Source organism: Salvelinus sp. IW2-2015, linkage group LG12, assembly GCF_002910315.2.
Source record: "Salvelinus sp. IW2-2015 linkage group LG12, ASM291031v2, whole genome shotgun sequence".
Classification (NCBI taxonomy): Eukaryota; Metazoa; Chordata; class Actinopteri; order Salmoniformes; family Salmonidae; genus Salvelinus; species Salvelinus sp. IW2-2015.
Window position 1 is genome coordinate 4,119,880 of NC_036852.1, and position 17,670 is coordinate 4,137,549.

The following is a 17,670-nucleotide window of genomic DNA, read 5'->3' on the forward strand; positions in this document are numbered from 1 at the left end:
TGATTAACGTCATTATTTTAGCCAAATTAGAAGAGATCATTTGATTATAATATGATTTTTGACAAATCGAATTTACAAACAATTAGCATGCCACGCCGTCAATAGATGTACAGAGATAATGACAAACCAAACATGAAGGAAGAAACAGAAAATGGAGTGCGTGACAAAAATGCTAATTCAAGTGATTGATGACAATTGGCAAGGACTCAAGGGAAGACATGATTGAGTGTGGCGTAAATGAAATGCCAGTATTCCTCATAGGGATTAGAGGTTATATTAGTGGAAACACAGATGCATGATGCTCCTAGTCCTGCTGTGTGGTGTGTGTGTGTGTGTGTGTGTGTGTGTGTGTGTGTGTGTGTGTGTGTGTGTGTGTGTGTGTGTGTGTGTGTGTGTGTGTGTGTGTGTGTGTGTGTGTGTGTGTGTGTGTGTGTGTGTGTGAACGAACAGTATACCTGCTGTCATCTTAAAGTCGTCTTTCAGGCTGTTGGGAGTGGAAGACATCTCGGTCTCTGCAGTGGAAACTTCCGTGCTGTCTGTATTCGTAAAGGCGTGTGATGGGCGGCTCCCCGTGCGTGTTCATCTGGTAAAACACATCAGTCACACAAACCCTCTGAAATGGATTCCTGTTACTTTCAGTCCGTCTGTCTGTCAGCGTGTGTTAGTGCTTACTGTCCATCCAGTAGCTCCTCTGTCATATCTTCTGGAAGGCCATTCAGAGCTGTGGGCGCCATGGTGGGCAGAATGTCACTGTTGAAGGGGTCAGACCTGATGGAACACACGGTCAGGTCAGGTGATAGAGACTCGTAGACCATTAAAGGACTGGTACACAGAGTTGAGTCATTGAGTCAGTCAATTATCTCAACTTTGTACAGGAAACACAATTTCAGCCCATCTTGTACAGCTGAGTATAAACATACAGGCTAACATTCTGTTGATGTTTCCAATATCTTCACGTCAGATGACTAGGCAACCCTATGGTTTGTTGTAGAGGCCTACCTTAACTGTATAGGCAACATTTCACTTGGACTTGTTTGGACACTACTTCAACAAAGCAGAGGATATAGCGCTGACTCTTAGTAACCCTGGTGTTGGAATGGATTCCAGAAAGGAGTCTGCACCATGGCCATAGATCTTACACAAGGGAACAGAGTGCCGGTCCCCCCTCACCCTGTAAATATGAAGTAAATCACTGTGTTTCCATTCATAAGTGTGTCTGTGAGACTTGCACTGGTCTGGATCTGTAGTTAATGTGTTACAGTTTAGGATTAGCCATTCAAATGATCTGGAGGCAGAGATGAAGCCAGCAAGAACATCCTTGGAAGAAGTGGACACACAAACACACTGAGCCAGCTGGAGGAAGTTTGTGGATGACCTAAACTCAGCTAAAAAAMAAATGTCCCTTTTTCAGGACCCTGTCTTTCAAAGATAATTCGTAAAAATCWGATCTTCATTGTAAAGGGTTTAAACACTGTTTCCCATGCTTGTTCAATGACCCATAACAATTAATGAACATGCACCTGTGGAACGGTCGTTAAGACACTAACAGCTTACAGACGGTAGGCAATTAAGGTCACAGTTATGAAAACTTAGGACACTAAAGAGGCCTTTCTACTGACTCTGAAAAACACCAAAAGAAAGTAACCCAGGGTCCCTGCTCATCTGCGTGAACGTGCCTTAGGCATGCTGCAAGGAGGCATGAGGACTGCAGATGTGGCCAGGCAAAAAATTGCAATGTCCGTACTGTGAGATACAGGAGACAGGACGCGGACAGCTGATCGTCCTTGCAGGTGGCAGACCACATGTAACAACACCTGCACAGAATCGGTACATCCGAACATCACACCTGGCGGGACAGGTACAGGATGGCAACAACAGCCCGAGTTTATACCAGGAACGCACAATCCCTCCATCAGTGCTCAGGACTGTCTGCAATAGGCTGAGAGAAGCTGGACTGAGGGCTTGTAGGCCTGTTGTAAGGCAGGTCCTCACCAGACATCACCAGCAACAACATTGCTATGGGCACAAACCCACCGTCGCTGGACCAGACAGGGCTGGCAAAAAGTGCTCTTCACTAACGAGTTGCGGTTTTTGCTCACCAGGGGTGATGGTTGATTTGTGTTTATCATCGAAGGAATTGAGCGTTACACCAAGGCCTTACTCTGGAGCGGGATCGATTTGGAGGTGGAAGGGTCTGTCATGGGCTGGGGCTGTGTACAGCATCATCGGACTGAGCTTGTTGTCATTGCTGCAATCTTCAACGCTGTTGTGTTACAGGAAGACAGCCTCCTCCCTCATGTGGGTACCTCTCCTGCAGGCTCATCCTGACATGACCCTCCAGCATGACAATGCCGCCAGCCATACTGCTCGTTCTGTACGTGATTCCTTGCAAGACAGGAATGTCAGTGTTCTGCCATGGCCAGCGGAAGAGCCCGGATCTCAATCCCATTGAGCATGCTGGGACTGTTGGATGACGGAGGGTGAGGGCTAGGGCCATTCCCCCAGAAATGTCTGTGAACTTGCAGGTGCCTTGGTGGAAGAGTGGGGTAACATCTCCAGCAAAAACTGGCAAATCTGGTGGCAGTTCATGAGGAGGAGATACACTGCAGTACTTAATGCAGCTGTGCCACACCAGATACTGACTGTTACTTTTGATTTTGACCCCCCCCCTTTGTTCAGGGACACATTATTCCATTTTTGTTAGTCACATGTCTGTGGAACTTGTTCAGTTATATGCTCAGTTGTTGATCTGTTATGTTCATACAAATATTTAATTGTTAGTTGCTGAAAGGACGTTCTTTTTTTGCTGAGGTTTATAACCTACAGTGTACTTCCTAAGGAGCAAAAGGGTTTTCCACGTTCGTCAAGTCAAATGGTCTGAGGAAGGGTAGGAYGTTTTTTAAGTGCTGTGTTGGTACAAGAACTTACTGGTTGCGTGCGGTGCCTTCATTGAAGTTCTCTGCAATCAATGGCCAATCTGAATATAATAGCAAAACAATCCTAACTAACTATCTCCCCCAGGAGGCTGCTGAGGGGAGAACGGCTCATAATAATGGCAGGAACGGAGCAAATGGAATGSCATCAAACACCTGGAAACCATGGAAACCATGTGTTTGATACCATTCCACTGATTCTACTCCTGGAATTCCCACGAGCCCATTCTCCCCAATTAAGGTGCCACCAACCTCCTGRGCTATCTACCTAKCCYTAGCATCCCAGTACCATGACACCTTGGCTGTGAGCTGGTCAAACAAGATGATCAAACAAGATAAGCTAATAAGAAAAGTGTTCAGTTGTGTGTGAAGAACAACAGCCTGTACTTTGTACTGTTTGCTCAAGAACACATTGTATAGATGAGTTAGTACATCATGATCRGTTAAGTCACTATAGCGGTCTCTCTACGCAGCTGTATGTGTGGTGTGAATGGTAGACAGCCCTGTAAGGCTGTGTTACTGGATCCTTACACGCGCGGGGCCCAGCTACTGGTGAGTGTGGGAGTGTTGGACAGAGCGGCCAGGGCAGCCGATGGGAACTTCTTCCAGGTCATCACACCTCGGATCACATCCTGCAATTTGATCAGGATAAAGAACWCAGTGTAATTGTTGTAAAAACGGCTTTGGCTTTAGTTTCAATTACTACAAATGTCCATATTGTGGGAACATTCAAGGTATTCTATTCTATTATTTTTCATAATATTTTAATTATATAGAAATGCAATGRTAGTACACAAAAAATGTAKGATTTTTGTATTAATAACTCCTGTTGATATGAAAGAGACTTACTGTTCGGTCCAAAAATTTCTTCTGAGTGCTGGGGGTGTGCATTCCAAACACAGAGGGCTTTGGGATGGTGTACCGGGGCAGTGGACACAGGTGGAACTCCAGGTCACACTCTAGGTAGAGGGGGTCTGCTTTGAAGGCATGGAGACCGGGGGCTGGGTTCTACAGAGCAGAACAAAGTCCAACATGGAACATGAACAGTATACATTTATTCACAGTTGTCGATATTCTCAGGCCCAGTGAATGATTCCACTATTGAGAAGAGGAACAGCTGTTGTGGGAATCATCAGGACAGAGATTCCAACAAAACATTTCCAACACTATGCATYATAGTAASAKCAATCATTACGACTACATCTACTGTATACAGCCTTATAATGGACAGCCTGGAGATATTTACTAGAGATATGACATAGATGTGGTCCATACTGTAGATATGTAAAATAGAACACATTTATATATATACAGCAGRGGAGGCTGGTGGGAGGAGCTATAGGAGGACTGGTTTGTTGTAATGGCTGGAATGGAATAGAATAATTGGAACGGACTCAAACATGTGGTTTCCATYTGTTTGATGTGTTTCATACCGTTCCATATATTCCATTCCAGCCATTACAATGGGCCCGTCRTRCTTAGCGCCTCCCACCAGCCTCCACTGATATACTGTAAATAAATAAATGTGTTCTATCATATTCTGTGATATTGCCTTACAAAGATTCTGAGGGGGTGTGCGTAGGGAGGCTTCAGCAGGGCGGCGGGGGCCGTGAAGCTCAGACTGGGACACTCGTCCTCCTGCTCCACATCCTCCTCGCCCTCTGGCTCGGCCACTGCACACCCCGAGGGAGAACGGATCACTCTGGGCAACAATTCATCCTGAAAGACAGGGACACAACCATACAAGCAACCAGTGCATTAGGACACCGAACGAAAGACTGAAACAGGAGAGACGACCTGAACTTGTTCAATACCAAAAACACATTTTTGTTTTCCGTTACAAAATGTTTTCCTACAGTGTTCCCTAATGAATATGACCCAGCAGAGAATAAAAAAAAAAAAAGGATTTATCAGTCTTGTATAACAGCCATGGTGGCAAGAGCAGAGATATACTATCAAAATCATATCAYTGAGATGGGGCTAATCAGTTAGAAGCTCTAGTTCTGCAATTGCAAAAATCCTACTTGATGTTGTCCTAAAGTAAGGTAAGATCTGACAGTTGTAGAATGTTTCTATAATAAGTAATGTTGTGGTAAAGAGTTTGTTATGAAGAGCTGCCCATAAATGAGTAAGTGCTTGTATGATGGGAGCTAAGTGGGGACCATGAGCTCTGGAGAAGGGTGGTCAATATTCGTCTTGTCACGGTCTTGTCAACCATGGGAAACTATAGGAACATTTAAAAAAAATAATGGTTTGATTACATAAACAATGAGGTTATTGCTGTATCAGCTTGAGCAAATACAAACACGCTATTGGATGTCAGAGGAGCAGAGCAGATCCTAGTCTCTGACAGTGACACCATTAAGTAATCAATCAAACCATTCAGAGTTCTCAGGGTTATTGCTGTTCTATTACATTGTTTATGTTATATCACTTGTACATCATCTCATAAAAGGCTTAAAAGATTGACTTTGATTTATTTGCTTTTGTATAAATGTATCTGTGTATTACACACCGCCTATGTAAGTGTCCCACAGTGTTGCTGGTGAGTTGTCTCTTGGCTCACCTGCGCTCCAGTGCATAGCGTCCTGGGCTGGGTTGGGGGAATGTAGCTAGCTGCAGCCTCAAAGGCCGAAACAGGCTGGTAACCCATTAACTTGTAGTGCTGGGGAACCTTGAAAAACAACACACGTAATGGGACAGAAGTGAGCATGTTACTGTACAATTTCCAAGCAAAATCCCTGTTACCATCAGCAGTGACAGAAAGGCAAAAATAGCTAGTTGTTAGTGCTACAATGTACAAGCAACATCAATGATTCTTTACTCAGGCAAAGACCTSTCATGTAAACGTACCTTCAGATTGAAGAATGGAGTGTGTCGTCTGACCAGGACCTCAATAGGCCTAACAGGGACGGCACCCAATGCATTGGGAGCCTGGGCATACAGTACAAGGCCAACACTACGTTATGGTCATTTTCACAAAATAATTTCAATGAATACAAGTTACTGGGCAAATCAAATCAGTGTTCCTTCTTTGCAAGTAGTCCACGCAAGAACAAGATGGACTACTTGAACAAGTGCACMGCACTTACCAGTTCATCAGACTGGTTAGGAAGAGAGAAGATGGGGAATGTGAACGGAATCACGTTGTCTGGTGAGATCTTCGGGAGATGAAAGGTCTCCTCCTCAACTGAAACAGAAAAATGCATGCATCTTGCTTGCTTCCAACATCACAATGACTTGGGGGGTAAAATAACTTTAAGATAGATTTTTATTTTGGCACAACAAATGTGTGTGCTGCATCGATCAGGTGTGTATTTTGATCATATGCCTGTGTCAAATAGAGAACACGTTTGCCCTTTGGGGTCTCAACGGTGCAATACCTCTTACTCCTTTGGACAGGCGCTTCAAGCTTTGAGTCAGCTGCCTCAACGAGACCAGTCTGTTGTTCATACGACATTGAATCACCACCTGAAACACATGGTGCACTCACTTAGAAGTCGTGTTGTTTTCGAAAGGTTATGCATGTTCATAAGTAAACCCTCTTCGTGCTGTATGAAATCTGTTGCAGCACATCTTTCTTGCTCAAATAGAGAATGATATAAATACAAAAGAAATATGATATTAAAGAGAACCAGGACTTGGACATTGTCAGCTTTCCAACTGCCTATGAGGTATTGTATAACATACTGGTTTTACAGTTTGGCATTTGGTTGAATCTATTCAAATGTAGGCTACATCATTAAATATAACTGACCTAAGGAATTCCCATCCCAGACATACTACAGGGAATGTCTATTCTTAGCTTCTTACTACTTTCATTAGACTGGACTGTGCCCCACTACAAAACTACTACTACACCATCTTATGGCATGGCTTAAGATCGTTATCATAGAGAGTATACACACCGTCTCACAGGGTTTTGGCTTGTGGTTTGTGAGTGAAAAACCATTCTGTTGAGTGGGCTGGGATGAGGCACTCTATGCCTAAGGCCAATAGAGTGAAAGAGAGAGGGCTAAGTACTGTACCTTGCGGGCTGCCTGCTGGAAGAGCCTCAGAGCTCTCTGCCTGATCTCCAGATGACTGCTGGAGTACATGCGAAAGGAAGGCGTGCCCACCGGTGCCTGGAAGGTACAAACAGAACAGACGTTTTAATTGTGAAAAAGAAAATGGATACAAGCAGCTCTCATACTCGGGGGGGGGAGCTATATGCATTCCATTTGATGCCATTTTAAAGGCAAACAGGTCCGTTTTGACTGCGACATGCTTACCTGGCCTGTGTTACGCAGGACCCGTCTGGTAGAGAGCTTAGGTTGGCCTCTAGCAAAGTCTTTCTCCTTCCTCACCTCTCCTTTTCTAACCTGGAATTAAGACGGACGTTCAATTAAGACGGGGGTTCGTCATGTTTAGAATACGAGCAAGTGTGACTAACAGGGATCAATCCCGGGAGAATGCATTAGCCCACTAAGCCAAAGCCTAGACATTTTCTCRGGGAGCCAATGCAACTCTTCAAGTCTCAGGTAAGGTTATTGATCATCACACTAGAAAGGTCACTAAACTACCTCTGTTACACAAACGTATGAAACACAGATCAGCAGAAGGCATAGGGAAGAGGTATAAAGGCTGTTTTGGTTCCTGGCCTAAGCTCCAGATTCCAGAGAAAACACATGAAAGGAGTTTATCAAATCCCCAAGTGGAGTGGTTGGCCTCTCTAAAAACAATGGTGGCCTGGAAAGAACACAGTAAATACAGCCAATAAACAGAGAGAGGGGAGAGGAAGTGCTGTTAAGTGTCCTGAGAGAGATCTGTCATCTGTTCCCCTTTAGAAGAAACAGCAATAGCAGCAGCTCCCTCTGACATTACAGCCTCATGTTGTATATCTAAGGAAAAGTTACTACTTATACATTTACTGGCTGTTCTCAATAAAACTCAAATATAGTTGGTGTCCACATACTTTTGGTAATGTTGTGTATATAAAACATAGTAACAATATGGTGTGCAAACCGGAGAAAAACTGGTTGCCCAGATAGCTGCACAAGTGATGAGAAAACAAAGCCAGAGCAGAGGAAAACATGAAACATGTCGGATATACAACATACAGCAACAGTGTTTTATGATTATTATGACTATCATGATAAGTTACAAATCTTACCATATATTCATAATCTGCAACATCTCTCTCCTCCAAAACCTGCATTTTGGTCTGTGTCGAGACAGGGTCCTTCCCAAGGTGAACTTGCCTTAAACAAAAATACATTTATCTAGGTTTATCTACATTTATCTACAGTACAGTTTGAGTGACCTATGACATTTAGTACATAATCATAGATACGGTAATCTACAGTTGTGGTCAAAYGTTTTGAGAATGACACAAATATAAATTTTCACAAAGTCTGCTGCCGCAGTGTCTTTAGATATTTTTGTCAGATGTTACTATGGAATACTGAAGTATAATTACAAGCATTTCATAAGTGTCAAAGGCTTTTATTGACAATTACATGAAGTTGATGCAAAGAGTCAATATTTGCAGTGTTGACCCTTCTTTTTCAAGACCTTTGCAATCCGCCCTGGCATGCTGTCAATTAACTTCTGGGCCACATCCTGACTGAGGGCAGCCCATTCTTGCATAATCAATGCTTGGAGTTTGTCGAGAATTTGTGGGTTTTTGTTTGTCCACCCGCCTCTTGAGGATTGACCACAAGTTCTCAATGGGAATAAGGTCTGGGGAGCTTCCTGGCCATGGACCCAAATACCGATGTTTTGTTCCCCGGCCACTAGTTATCACTTTTGCCTTATGGCAAGGTGCTCCATCATGCTGGAAAAGGCATTGTTCGTCACCAAACTGTTCCTGGATGGTTGGGAGAAGTTGCTCTTGGAGGATGTGTTGGTACAATACTTTATTCATGGCTGTGTTCTTAGGCAAAATTGTGAGTGAGCCCACTCCCTTGGCTGAGAAGCAACCCCACACATGAATGGTCTCAGGATGCTTTACTGTTGGCATGACACAGGACTGATGATGGCACTCACCTTTTCTTCACCGTACAAGCTTTTTTCCGGATGTCCCAAACAATCGGAAAGGGAATTCACAAACTGAGGAACAGACAAATATAGAGGAGGCAATAAACAAAGTGAAGGAGTCCAGGTGAGTCCAATATTGCGCTGATGCGTGTAATGATGGTGACAGGTGTGCATAGTAATGGGCTGCCTGGCGTCCTCGAGCGCCAGAGAGGGGGAGCGAGAGCAGGTGTGACAGTACTCCCCCCCCTAGCGGCGCCACTTGGCGTCCCACCTGGGTGAACCTGACGAGCCGGCTGAAGAGTGGAAGCCTGAAGAGTCGGCTGAGGTGTGGGAGCCCGACGAGCCGGCTGAGGCATGACGTGGGATGGGAGCCTGCCGAGCCAACCAAGGCAAGGAAACCTCTCGAGTCAGCTAAGGCGTGGAAGCCCGACAAGCCAACTGAGGCACCCCAGGCTCCTCCGGCAGCGGCACCCGGACCCGACGTCACCAACAAAAACAAAAACTCCCTGATGCTTCAAATTTTGGTGTCAGCATTCTGTGAGGTCAGATGCTTGGTGATGAGAAGCAAGTACAGGGAGTGAACATTTCATTAATAAACAGACATGAAACAAGACAAGACAGCGTCTGGACATGAAAATCAAATCGACATTAATGCTGACACGGGGAACAAACTGAGGAACAGACAGATATAGAGGGGGCAATCAACAAAGTGAAGGAGTCCAATATTGCGTCCAATATTGCGCTGATGCACGTAATGATGGTGACAGGTGTGTGTAATGATGGGCCGGCTGACGCCCTCGAGCACCAGACAGGGGGAGCACGCGTTACAGAAACTCTCCAAATACAGGTGTGCCAAGCTTGTAGCATCATACCCCAGAAAAATTGAGGCTGTAATCGCTGCCAAAGGTGCTTCAACAAAGTACTGAGTAAAGGGTCTGAATACTTATGTAAATGTGATATTTTTAATACATTTGCAAAAGAAAATCGAACCTGTTTTTGCTTTGTCATTATGGGATATTGTGTGTAGATTGATGTAGAAGAAAAAACAATTTAATCAATTTTAGAATAAGGCTGTAATGTAACAAAATGTYGAAAAAGTCAAGGGGTCTGAATACTTTCCGAATGCACTGTTTATGATTATTAACGTGAGTAAATTATGGTTCTTCACCATCTGAGATGATTGGCTCTCTCTTCCTGGATGTCCTGTTGAACCCTGGTCTCAAAGAACGCTTCCTTCATCTGTCTTGTCTGGAGGCCCAGCTTAGGTTGGGACATCATGGCTGAATTGTAAAAAAATATATATCTGTAACTTAGTAACAGCAAATACAGTCTGCAGCAGACCCAAATGTCATGAATTAAGCAGTCCAGAATTTGAATCATCTGAGAGCTTTCAGTCATACTAGCAAACAAGTCATCCAACAAACCGGGTTTCTCCCCTCTATACATTAAGTGAATATTGAATGACACTCCCTCATCTCTTAGAGAAAAATCTAATGTATGCTGATTACTGGTGTGAAAGTTGATTACTGGTGTGAAAGTTGATTACTGGTGTGAAAGTTGTCCAGGTACCTTCCCTCAGGTCTTTAGAGCTCAGTTTATCAGTCTGTTGTATCAGTATCTTGACCACTCCAGCAGGGGCGGACACATCAACTGCAGTCTTCAGGCTCAGCTTCACATCACTCTCTCTTCTCTCCCTTACAGTCTATAGAAATCATACAATACCAATCACACACAAGATATGTTCATATTCATATTATTACCTCATTATCGACATCGTAGCATAGTCTGCTAAATGAACTGGAGTGAGTTTCTCAAAAGTCCTGTAGCTACCATTGCACTTTATTTCTAGCATGACTCTTATCTCTGTGCATCTGGGTTGTCAAGATAAATAAGGTGTGATGTCAGCTAGAAGGCTTTCTGGAAACGCACCCTTGGTACAGCTGGAGTTAAATGCTTGCGGTACCTTTGACTTTTCAGGTGTCCGCATTGACCTCTGCTTGGATTTGGTCAGAGGCTGTATCAAGGAGACAGGTGGAGGCCCTCGACTGTCAACAAACAAAACTTCTCTTGCGTGTCCCATGTCTTTCTCCTGTTGACTGGGTCAGAAACAACACCAATAAATGGATGTAGCACATTTCCTGCAGTATAATGACCAATTTMCCCTCTAGTGGCCTCATCTGTGGAATGTTACTAATACATGTTTTAATAATTTCATAAGTAATAAACATGATTTAAAAACACATGTTGAAAATCRGGTGTTTCTATGGCAAACGGTTTGTTAAATTTCAGTCTTTCTCTGATGTATATAAACTGTAATACTGGGATGCAAAGTCAAAATGTAATACACTTCAACTTTATAACCTGACATGGTACAGGTGTCTTCTTTTATTAAGCCCATAACCACGTGTGTGAGGTGTAAACTTTTGTTTCACAGTAGATTTGTTTAAGACTACCAAGAAACACTCTGCGTGATTTAGCTCACTGCAGTAAAATGTCAATACTTGTTTGTTTCCATCACTCTCGGCCTAGGGCCCAAACCTAATGCTAATGGAGTAAAYGAGAGAGGGCTAAGTACTGTACCTTGGGTACTGCCTGCTGGAAAACCTCCAGAGCTCAACATAGCTATAGTTGACTAATAACTTACCAGGCTTTATCTGCCATMAATAACTTAATTGTGTACTTAGCTAATAATTGGACTTTGATACTGTACATGGGGCTGTTGGCATTGTAAGAGTAGATATATCCTATCAATATTTGCTGAACAAAATAAACAATACTCTTCCCATGGTATCAGTGTAGATGAAGGGGAGGGGACAGGTTAAAGAAGGATTCTGAAGCCTTGAGACAATTTAGACATGAATGGAGGATGAATGGGCAAAACGAAAGATGTAAGTGCCTTTGAACGGGGTATGGTAGTAGGTGCCACGCGCACCGGTTTGAGGATGTCAAGAACTACAACAATGCTGGGTTTTTCAAGCTCAACAGTTTCCCGTGTGTATCAAGAATGGTCCACCACCCAAAGGACATCCAGCCAACTTAAAATCAAATCAAATTGACACAACTGTGGGAAGCATTGGAGTCAACATGGGCCAGCATCCCTGTGGAACGCTTTCAACACCTTGTAGTCCATGCCACAACGAATTTAAGCTTTCTGAGGATAAAAAAGGGGGTGCAACTCAATATTAGGAAGTTGTTCCTTGTAAATCTACAATCTGCTGATTCTTCCATTAACTCATTCAAATCTTATCTTCATATATTTTATTGCAGGTCCAGGGAGAAGTAAACATGGGAATATTTGATCTAAAACACACACATTGAATGGATTGGATACCAATGCATTTTGATATGACTGCAGTTCCCTTGCTTGATAAATCATTAACTTCCCTTAGTCATAACACAGGGGAGTAAAACTCGTCCACTGTCAGTGATGGAGTACACTCATTTTCTCATGGGAACTGAATCAAAAATGATATTTTATATACAGACTCGAAAACAAGAARAACCTGTTTATCAGTATAAGTGACTGTMCGTGGTTTTMAGTCTGTAGCCCAGGACTAAACAAAGAATTTAGTCATGAACAGAAATCAATGGAACAAAAGGATATCATCATAACTAGAATCGTGCAGAAGAACCATATATGTGCATTTTCAAGAAAATGTAGATAAACATGATACATCATTATACTTTTTGGGGGGGGGAAATTATTCAAGTATCTATCAACTGTAAAATTCCTAATGTGGTATATACACACTTAGAAACAGAGAAACATTTGAATATATGAAAGTGGAACAGTATGCACTTCTCTGCAAGGGTTCATTTTTATCTCTCTAAATGTTTGTACAATTTCTATTTTCAAAGTTTGCAGACAAAGAGTTTCAATACAGTACATGTGCAGCACTTGGTCTCTCTCACAATAGCACTCGCTCTATGAAATGTGCGTAAGCATTGTTTACAGAAGGATATTGTAACCACTTAACAATCACATGTTTACCATTCTTATCAGTAAAAAAATATGCTTGGCTCAGTGCATCAATTGATGGAACTCACAATGACAGAAAATAACAAGCAAGAACATAATACAAACCAAGAAAACAGGAACTTTGCTGACCATATATCAAATATGTATATAATTGTAACTATGACCTGGTAAAAATGGCATAATTCAATATAGTGTTTGATGAATTAACCGTTAACATTTAAGAATGGTTCTGGGATACCTGAATGCCAGGTGGGGCGAGGAGGACCCGCTGAGGGTGCAGACGTAGGGTTTGGAGTTGAACTGGGAGATGACCACCTGTAGAGTGACCTGGGACGTGTCATACTTGAACGGCCTGAATGTGACGGTCACCTCCACCTTCCCATTGGCTGGAATCACTCCTAGACTCAAACACAAAACAAAGGATTATACTGGTCTTGACAAACTCAGAATTTTGCATGTTACCAATAATGCATTTTTTGAAAGGAAAACAATACGTAGGTCTACCTAAACTCAACACTTCGATACCCTCAAACCATGGGAAACATAGAGAGATACTTTTTCAGATCTCTCTACCCAGTCTGAGTACTAGGCTATTTGCATAACCCCGGAAATCAAGCGTCACTCATTGTCTGGAAAGCATCACCATCAATGCCAGAGACAAAACAGCACAGTTCCCCCCTGACTGCTTTGTGTCGAGGTGGCTCTGTTGCAGACTATCAGCATCTTTCCACAGTAATTCAAGCACAAGACATGATGGTGGTGTTAAGAAATCACAGGTCAGGGCTAGGTAATGAGCTAATAATATTACGTGAGTTCATAGAGCGGAGTCTGGGTGTCTGGGAGCCAGCAATTTTTTTTTTATGTGGTTCAAAGTTTAAACTAATCACCTCAAGGAACTAACACAAAAACATAGCCGGAACCTTATTATAAAACCAGAAATTATCCTACCGTCAAATACTAAAAAATGTATTGATACATATCTGGCAATGAGACTCATGGGCTTAATACATTAATCACAGAATATATTGCAACTGTAGATAATAATACAGGGGTTATCCTCACTGTCTGTCTGACTGAGCTGTTAGGATGTTGTTGCTATCTTGTTCTATCATCTGTCATCAGGACTCTAACATAATGGTGTAATTACCACTTTATTTAGTGGCCTAATGTAAAGTGCTACCAAGTCTGTTGATTGGAGTTACCTGACAGGGGCTGGACAGAAAAGGCCTTGTGTGGCTGGATGATGTACACCTGGAACTCAAAGTCAATGGGACAGCTGCAGCTCAGAGGGATCACATGGCTGACACTGGAAGGTCAAAGACGGGTCAAAGGTCAAAGATAACAAGCATAGATATCGCACAGTCGCAGAGAGAAAGGACAACAGCCTACATGTTCATTGAGACCTACAATGTAAAGCTAAATCAAATTCAGCTTGCCACTCAGTTCAAAAGACAATCATTTTCAACAAGAGATAAAAAATACCCTCCTAAAAAAATCATGGAAAGTAGATTGCGTCACAATCGGTAAAATGTAAACAATTATTATATCTCTATGGCCCTTCAAATGTTTATTATTTGATATTTGTGAAGTATTCTCTTTCCAAGCGTATAGTTTTAACTGAAGATTGTTGAATATGCAAGACAAATACTACTGGCCCTAGCATATAACCCAGCCTGCGGCTTAGAGAACTACGATTAGCTATCTACCTGTGCAAATGGACTCTAATATATTGACTGCTCACCGCATCATTAGTGTCAACAGAGATTATTAAAAACAAACGTTTGTGATGCGTTACATGACCATAATAACACAATGAGTTTATTCCTCAAACAGGCCTTTGTTGCCACTCATCATGTTTATCTGGCAGGCTAATTCAGAAACTGGTGCACTTAGCAAACACTTAGCAGACTAGGCTGTAGCTGTTGCCTATCCCTTACAGAAAAACACGGGAAGTGTTCCAAAAACACATGTTTTCATGTGATCTTATGTGAAGTGAATGTGATAACATGTGACAACATTTAAAGCAACATCTGATTACATGAAACTACACATGTGGAAACGTGATCATATGTGAAGTGTTCTAAAAACTCAGGATTTCACAAATGATTTGTTTTTTCTGTAAGGGATATGCAACTCATGTACAATCCCCGTAGAATGTTTCATTGACGAGTTGAAAGACTATTCAAAAGGCAAGGATACACAGAGAGACACGAATGTCCACCTCACCTCACCTTTGGCCCAGTGGGACAGCTGGTATGGTGATGTGTGTTGGGATGTGCAAGTCATCGATGATGGGATAGGCATGGACTGGAACCTGTAAGTTCTCTTCCCCCTGGAGAGAGATTGAGAGAGAATAGCAATGCTCCCTGATGCATTCATTTCCTGGAGTTCTAAGCAGGAGGGAACCTTCTAGCAGTACCATGGTCCCATATCAGTTTGCCACGGAGTGACAATGACCTTAGAAGTTTGCATGACAGCATAAACAGATCTGGGACCAGGCTTACCTTGCAGCAACTATGGAGAGAAATYTTGACAACAAACAACATGTGATGCATAAACACAGCAAATCCCTATTTTGAGTGACAGTTGAATAGATTAGAAGTAGAAGTTGAAGAGATCACTGTCAGACATGACAGCAAGCGAACTTGATTAGAAACTAACATAGCACTGGATTCCAACCTTGCAATGAACCCGAATACAGTCGTAGAAGTAACGCCATTCGTCAGGACAGAAGTGTACTTTCACTGTGTAGGACAGTCCAGGGACAAGACGATGCTGCACAGAATATCAAAATGGAGGAATGAAGCATCAACACTGACACGCAWACGAAATCAAAGATTATAGACAGAATGCATAACTTGACATCAAATAGTAATGAACAAATACCTTTTTTAAATATTTTGTTTTGAAATGCTTTGTTTGGGTGGGGATAATGTGAATGTTGATCACTTCAGATGATATGTTGATCAATTTCTGAGGAAGATTAAAACAAACATTAAGTACATGACGCCTTGTATAATGTACTGGTAAATGAAGTACATATAACTGCATAATTTATCTAGTCAAAGTCAGTGCTTTGTCTTTTGGAACAGTCAACACATTGCTGAAGCTCATTGCTGAAGCTCACCAAGCTCCTGTGACAATCCTTCCCCAGTTTAAACCCACTGAAGTGAAGTGCTGAGGGTTCTGCTTGGATTGCACTGTTGCTCTTGAGTTTGGTGTAGGTTTCTGGAAGGTATAAGTATAATATAAAAGAGATATATGTATTCACCATCTGCTTAGTCCCATGTGGCTCAATTGGTAGAGCATGGTGCTTGCAATGCCAGGGTTGTGGGTATGATTCCCATGGGGGACCAGTACAAAGAAAATGTATGCACTCACTACTGTAAGTCGCTCTGGATAAGAACATCTGCTAAATTATTCAAATGTAAATATAAGAAACCAAAACGCCCGAGGAGCCACACACTGTATAATGTAGTCAACGGTAACAGATAGCATCATGAGCATGCATATTATAGGACTAGCCCAAGTGCTCTACTACACTAAACATATTCTTGACTGAATATAGCCTGTTAAATATATGACTGAGATGTATCAAATCGTTAAAGTGTAAGGGTCCTACGGGTCTCTAGTAGGTGATGAGGGACATTAGKGGGACTTCTTTTTCTGTSCTCCACCAGTTGGCACAGTGGAAGAGGGGTCTTCTTCCTTTGACTGTCTGTGAATGTCTCTGATGCAGTGTGTGCCACTTCCATCACTTCTCCATTAAAAACAGGGCTGAAGAAGATAGCAAACAATATCACAATTCATATCACATCAGATATGTAAATGCTGGCATTTCAAAGATGCAATGTTGTCCATWTGATAATGAGAAGAACCAAATGACACAAAGCTAGCAAGCCAACTTTGTGCATGTGCAGCTAGAGTGGTTGACACTGGAAAGTAAGCAAACTAGCTAGGGACGGGTTAGCAAGAGAGTGGAAGCTAGCACAGCAGAGAGGAGCAGATAGCAAAGAGGAACAGCTAGCTGGCTTGTTATAAATTTTCATGACAACCGTGRGACTTTCAGGAGATATTAGTGTGTAAACAGTTTTTTTTTTAGGTTCGATTTGGTAGCTCATAAACAACACAAGTTTTCATTCGTTGCATGATGTCGGTGCTTTTCAAGGTTGAAAACGGCACGTACCTGTTGTCGCCTACAGAACATCCACCAAACACTCTCGTCGCCATAGTAATGCCTCGGTGGGACGCGGTTAGTACTCGCAAAGAGTTTCTATACCCAGAGGCGCAACATCGCAAGACTTCTGGTTACGCTTGCAAAACAAACCAAGCCGACAAGACCGGGGTTTGAGAAGTCAATGACAGAAGTGAAAAATTATTCTTTAGTAATTAATTTATCTAAAGGCACAACCTAGTTTGAGCCAATCTATTAAGTAGTTGAACATTGTATGACTACAACTTCGTGAAAGTGAAAACAACTTTATATCGAAGGAGCGCCTTTGATATGACGGCATGCACTTGCGCAGTTCAGCTTGAGACGACCATTAGACCCGATGACGCATTTCTGCGCATGAGTTTAGCGAGCTAACATCGCCATGACTTCGCCTACAAGCGTTATCGGGGATTTCTATTGGAGAAGCAGTTTCTGCCCATCTTCATACAATATTTTCTTTGGTACAGTCTATTATAAAAAGGTCAGGTGTAGGAACTGCACAAATAAAACACATGCAGTTGGTTTGT

At 42.5% G+C, this 17,670-nt stretch overlaps 1 protein-coding gene across 1 annotated transcript in view; it reads right to left on the reverse strand.

Moving 5' to 3' along the window:
• Positions 1–17,223, reverse strand: part of LOC111971147 (cilia- and flagella-associated protein 221-like) — a 24,063-nt gene extending 6,840 nt beyond the window's left edge. The window contains 22 exon segments of the mRNA XM_023997936.2: positions 673–768; positions 3,465–3,565; positions 3,783–3,941; positions 4,491–4,652; positions 5,500–5,607; positions 5,787–5,867; positions 6,026–6,123; positions 6,317–6,404; positions 6,962–7,057; positions 7,205–7,294; positions 8,086–8,173; positions 10,120–10,231; positions 10,521–10,653; positions 10,915–11,047; positions 13,169–13,328; positions 14,133–14,236; positions 15,162–15,262; positions 15,610–15,705; positions 15,817–15,903; positions 16,058–16,158; positions 16,553–16,707; positions 17,117–17,223. Of these exon segments, the coding sequence (XP_023853704.2) occupies positions 673–768; positions 3,465–3,565; positions 3,783–3,941; positions 4,491–4,652; positions 5,500–5,607; positions 5,787–5,867; positions 6,026–6,123; positions 6,317–6,404; positions 6,962–7,057; positions 7,205–7,294; positions 8,086–8,173; positions 10,120–10,231; positions 10,521–10,653; positions 10,915–11,047; positions 13,169–13,328; positions 14,133–14,236; positions 15,162–15,262; positions 15,610–15,705; positions 15,817–15,903; positions 16,058–16,158; positions 16,553–16,707; positions 17,117–17,160 (2,393 nt within the window). The 5' untranslated portion in view covers positions 17,161–17,223.
• Between the last annotated feature and the right edge of the window lie 447 nt (positions 17,224–17,670).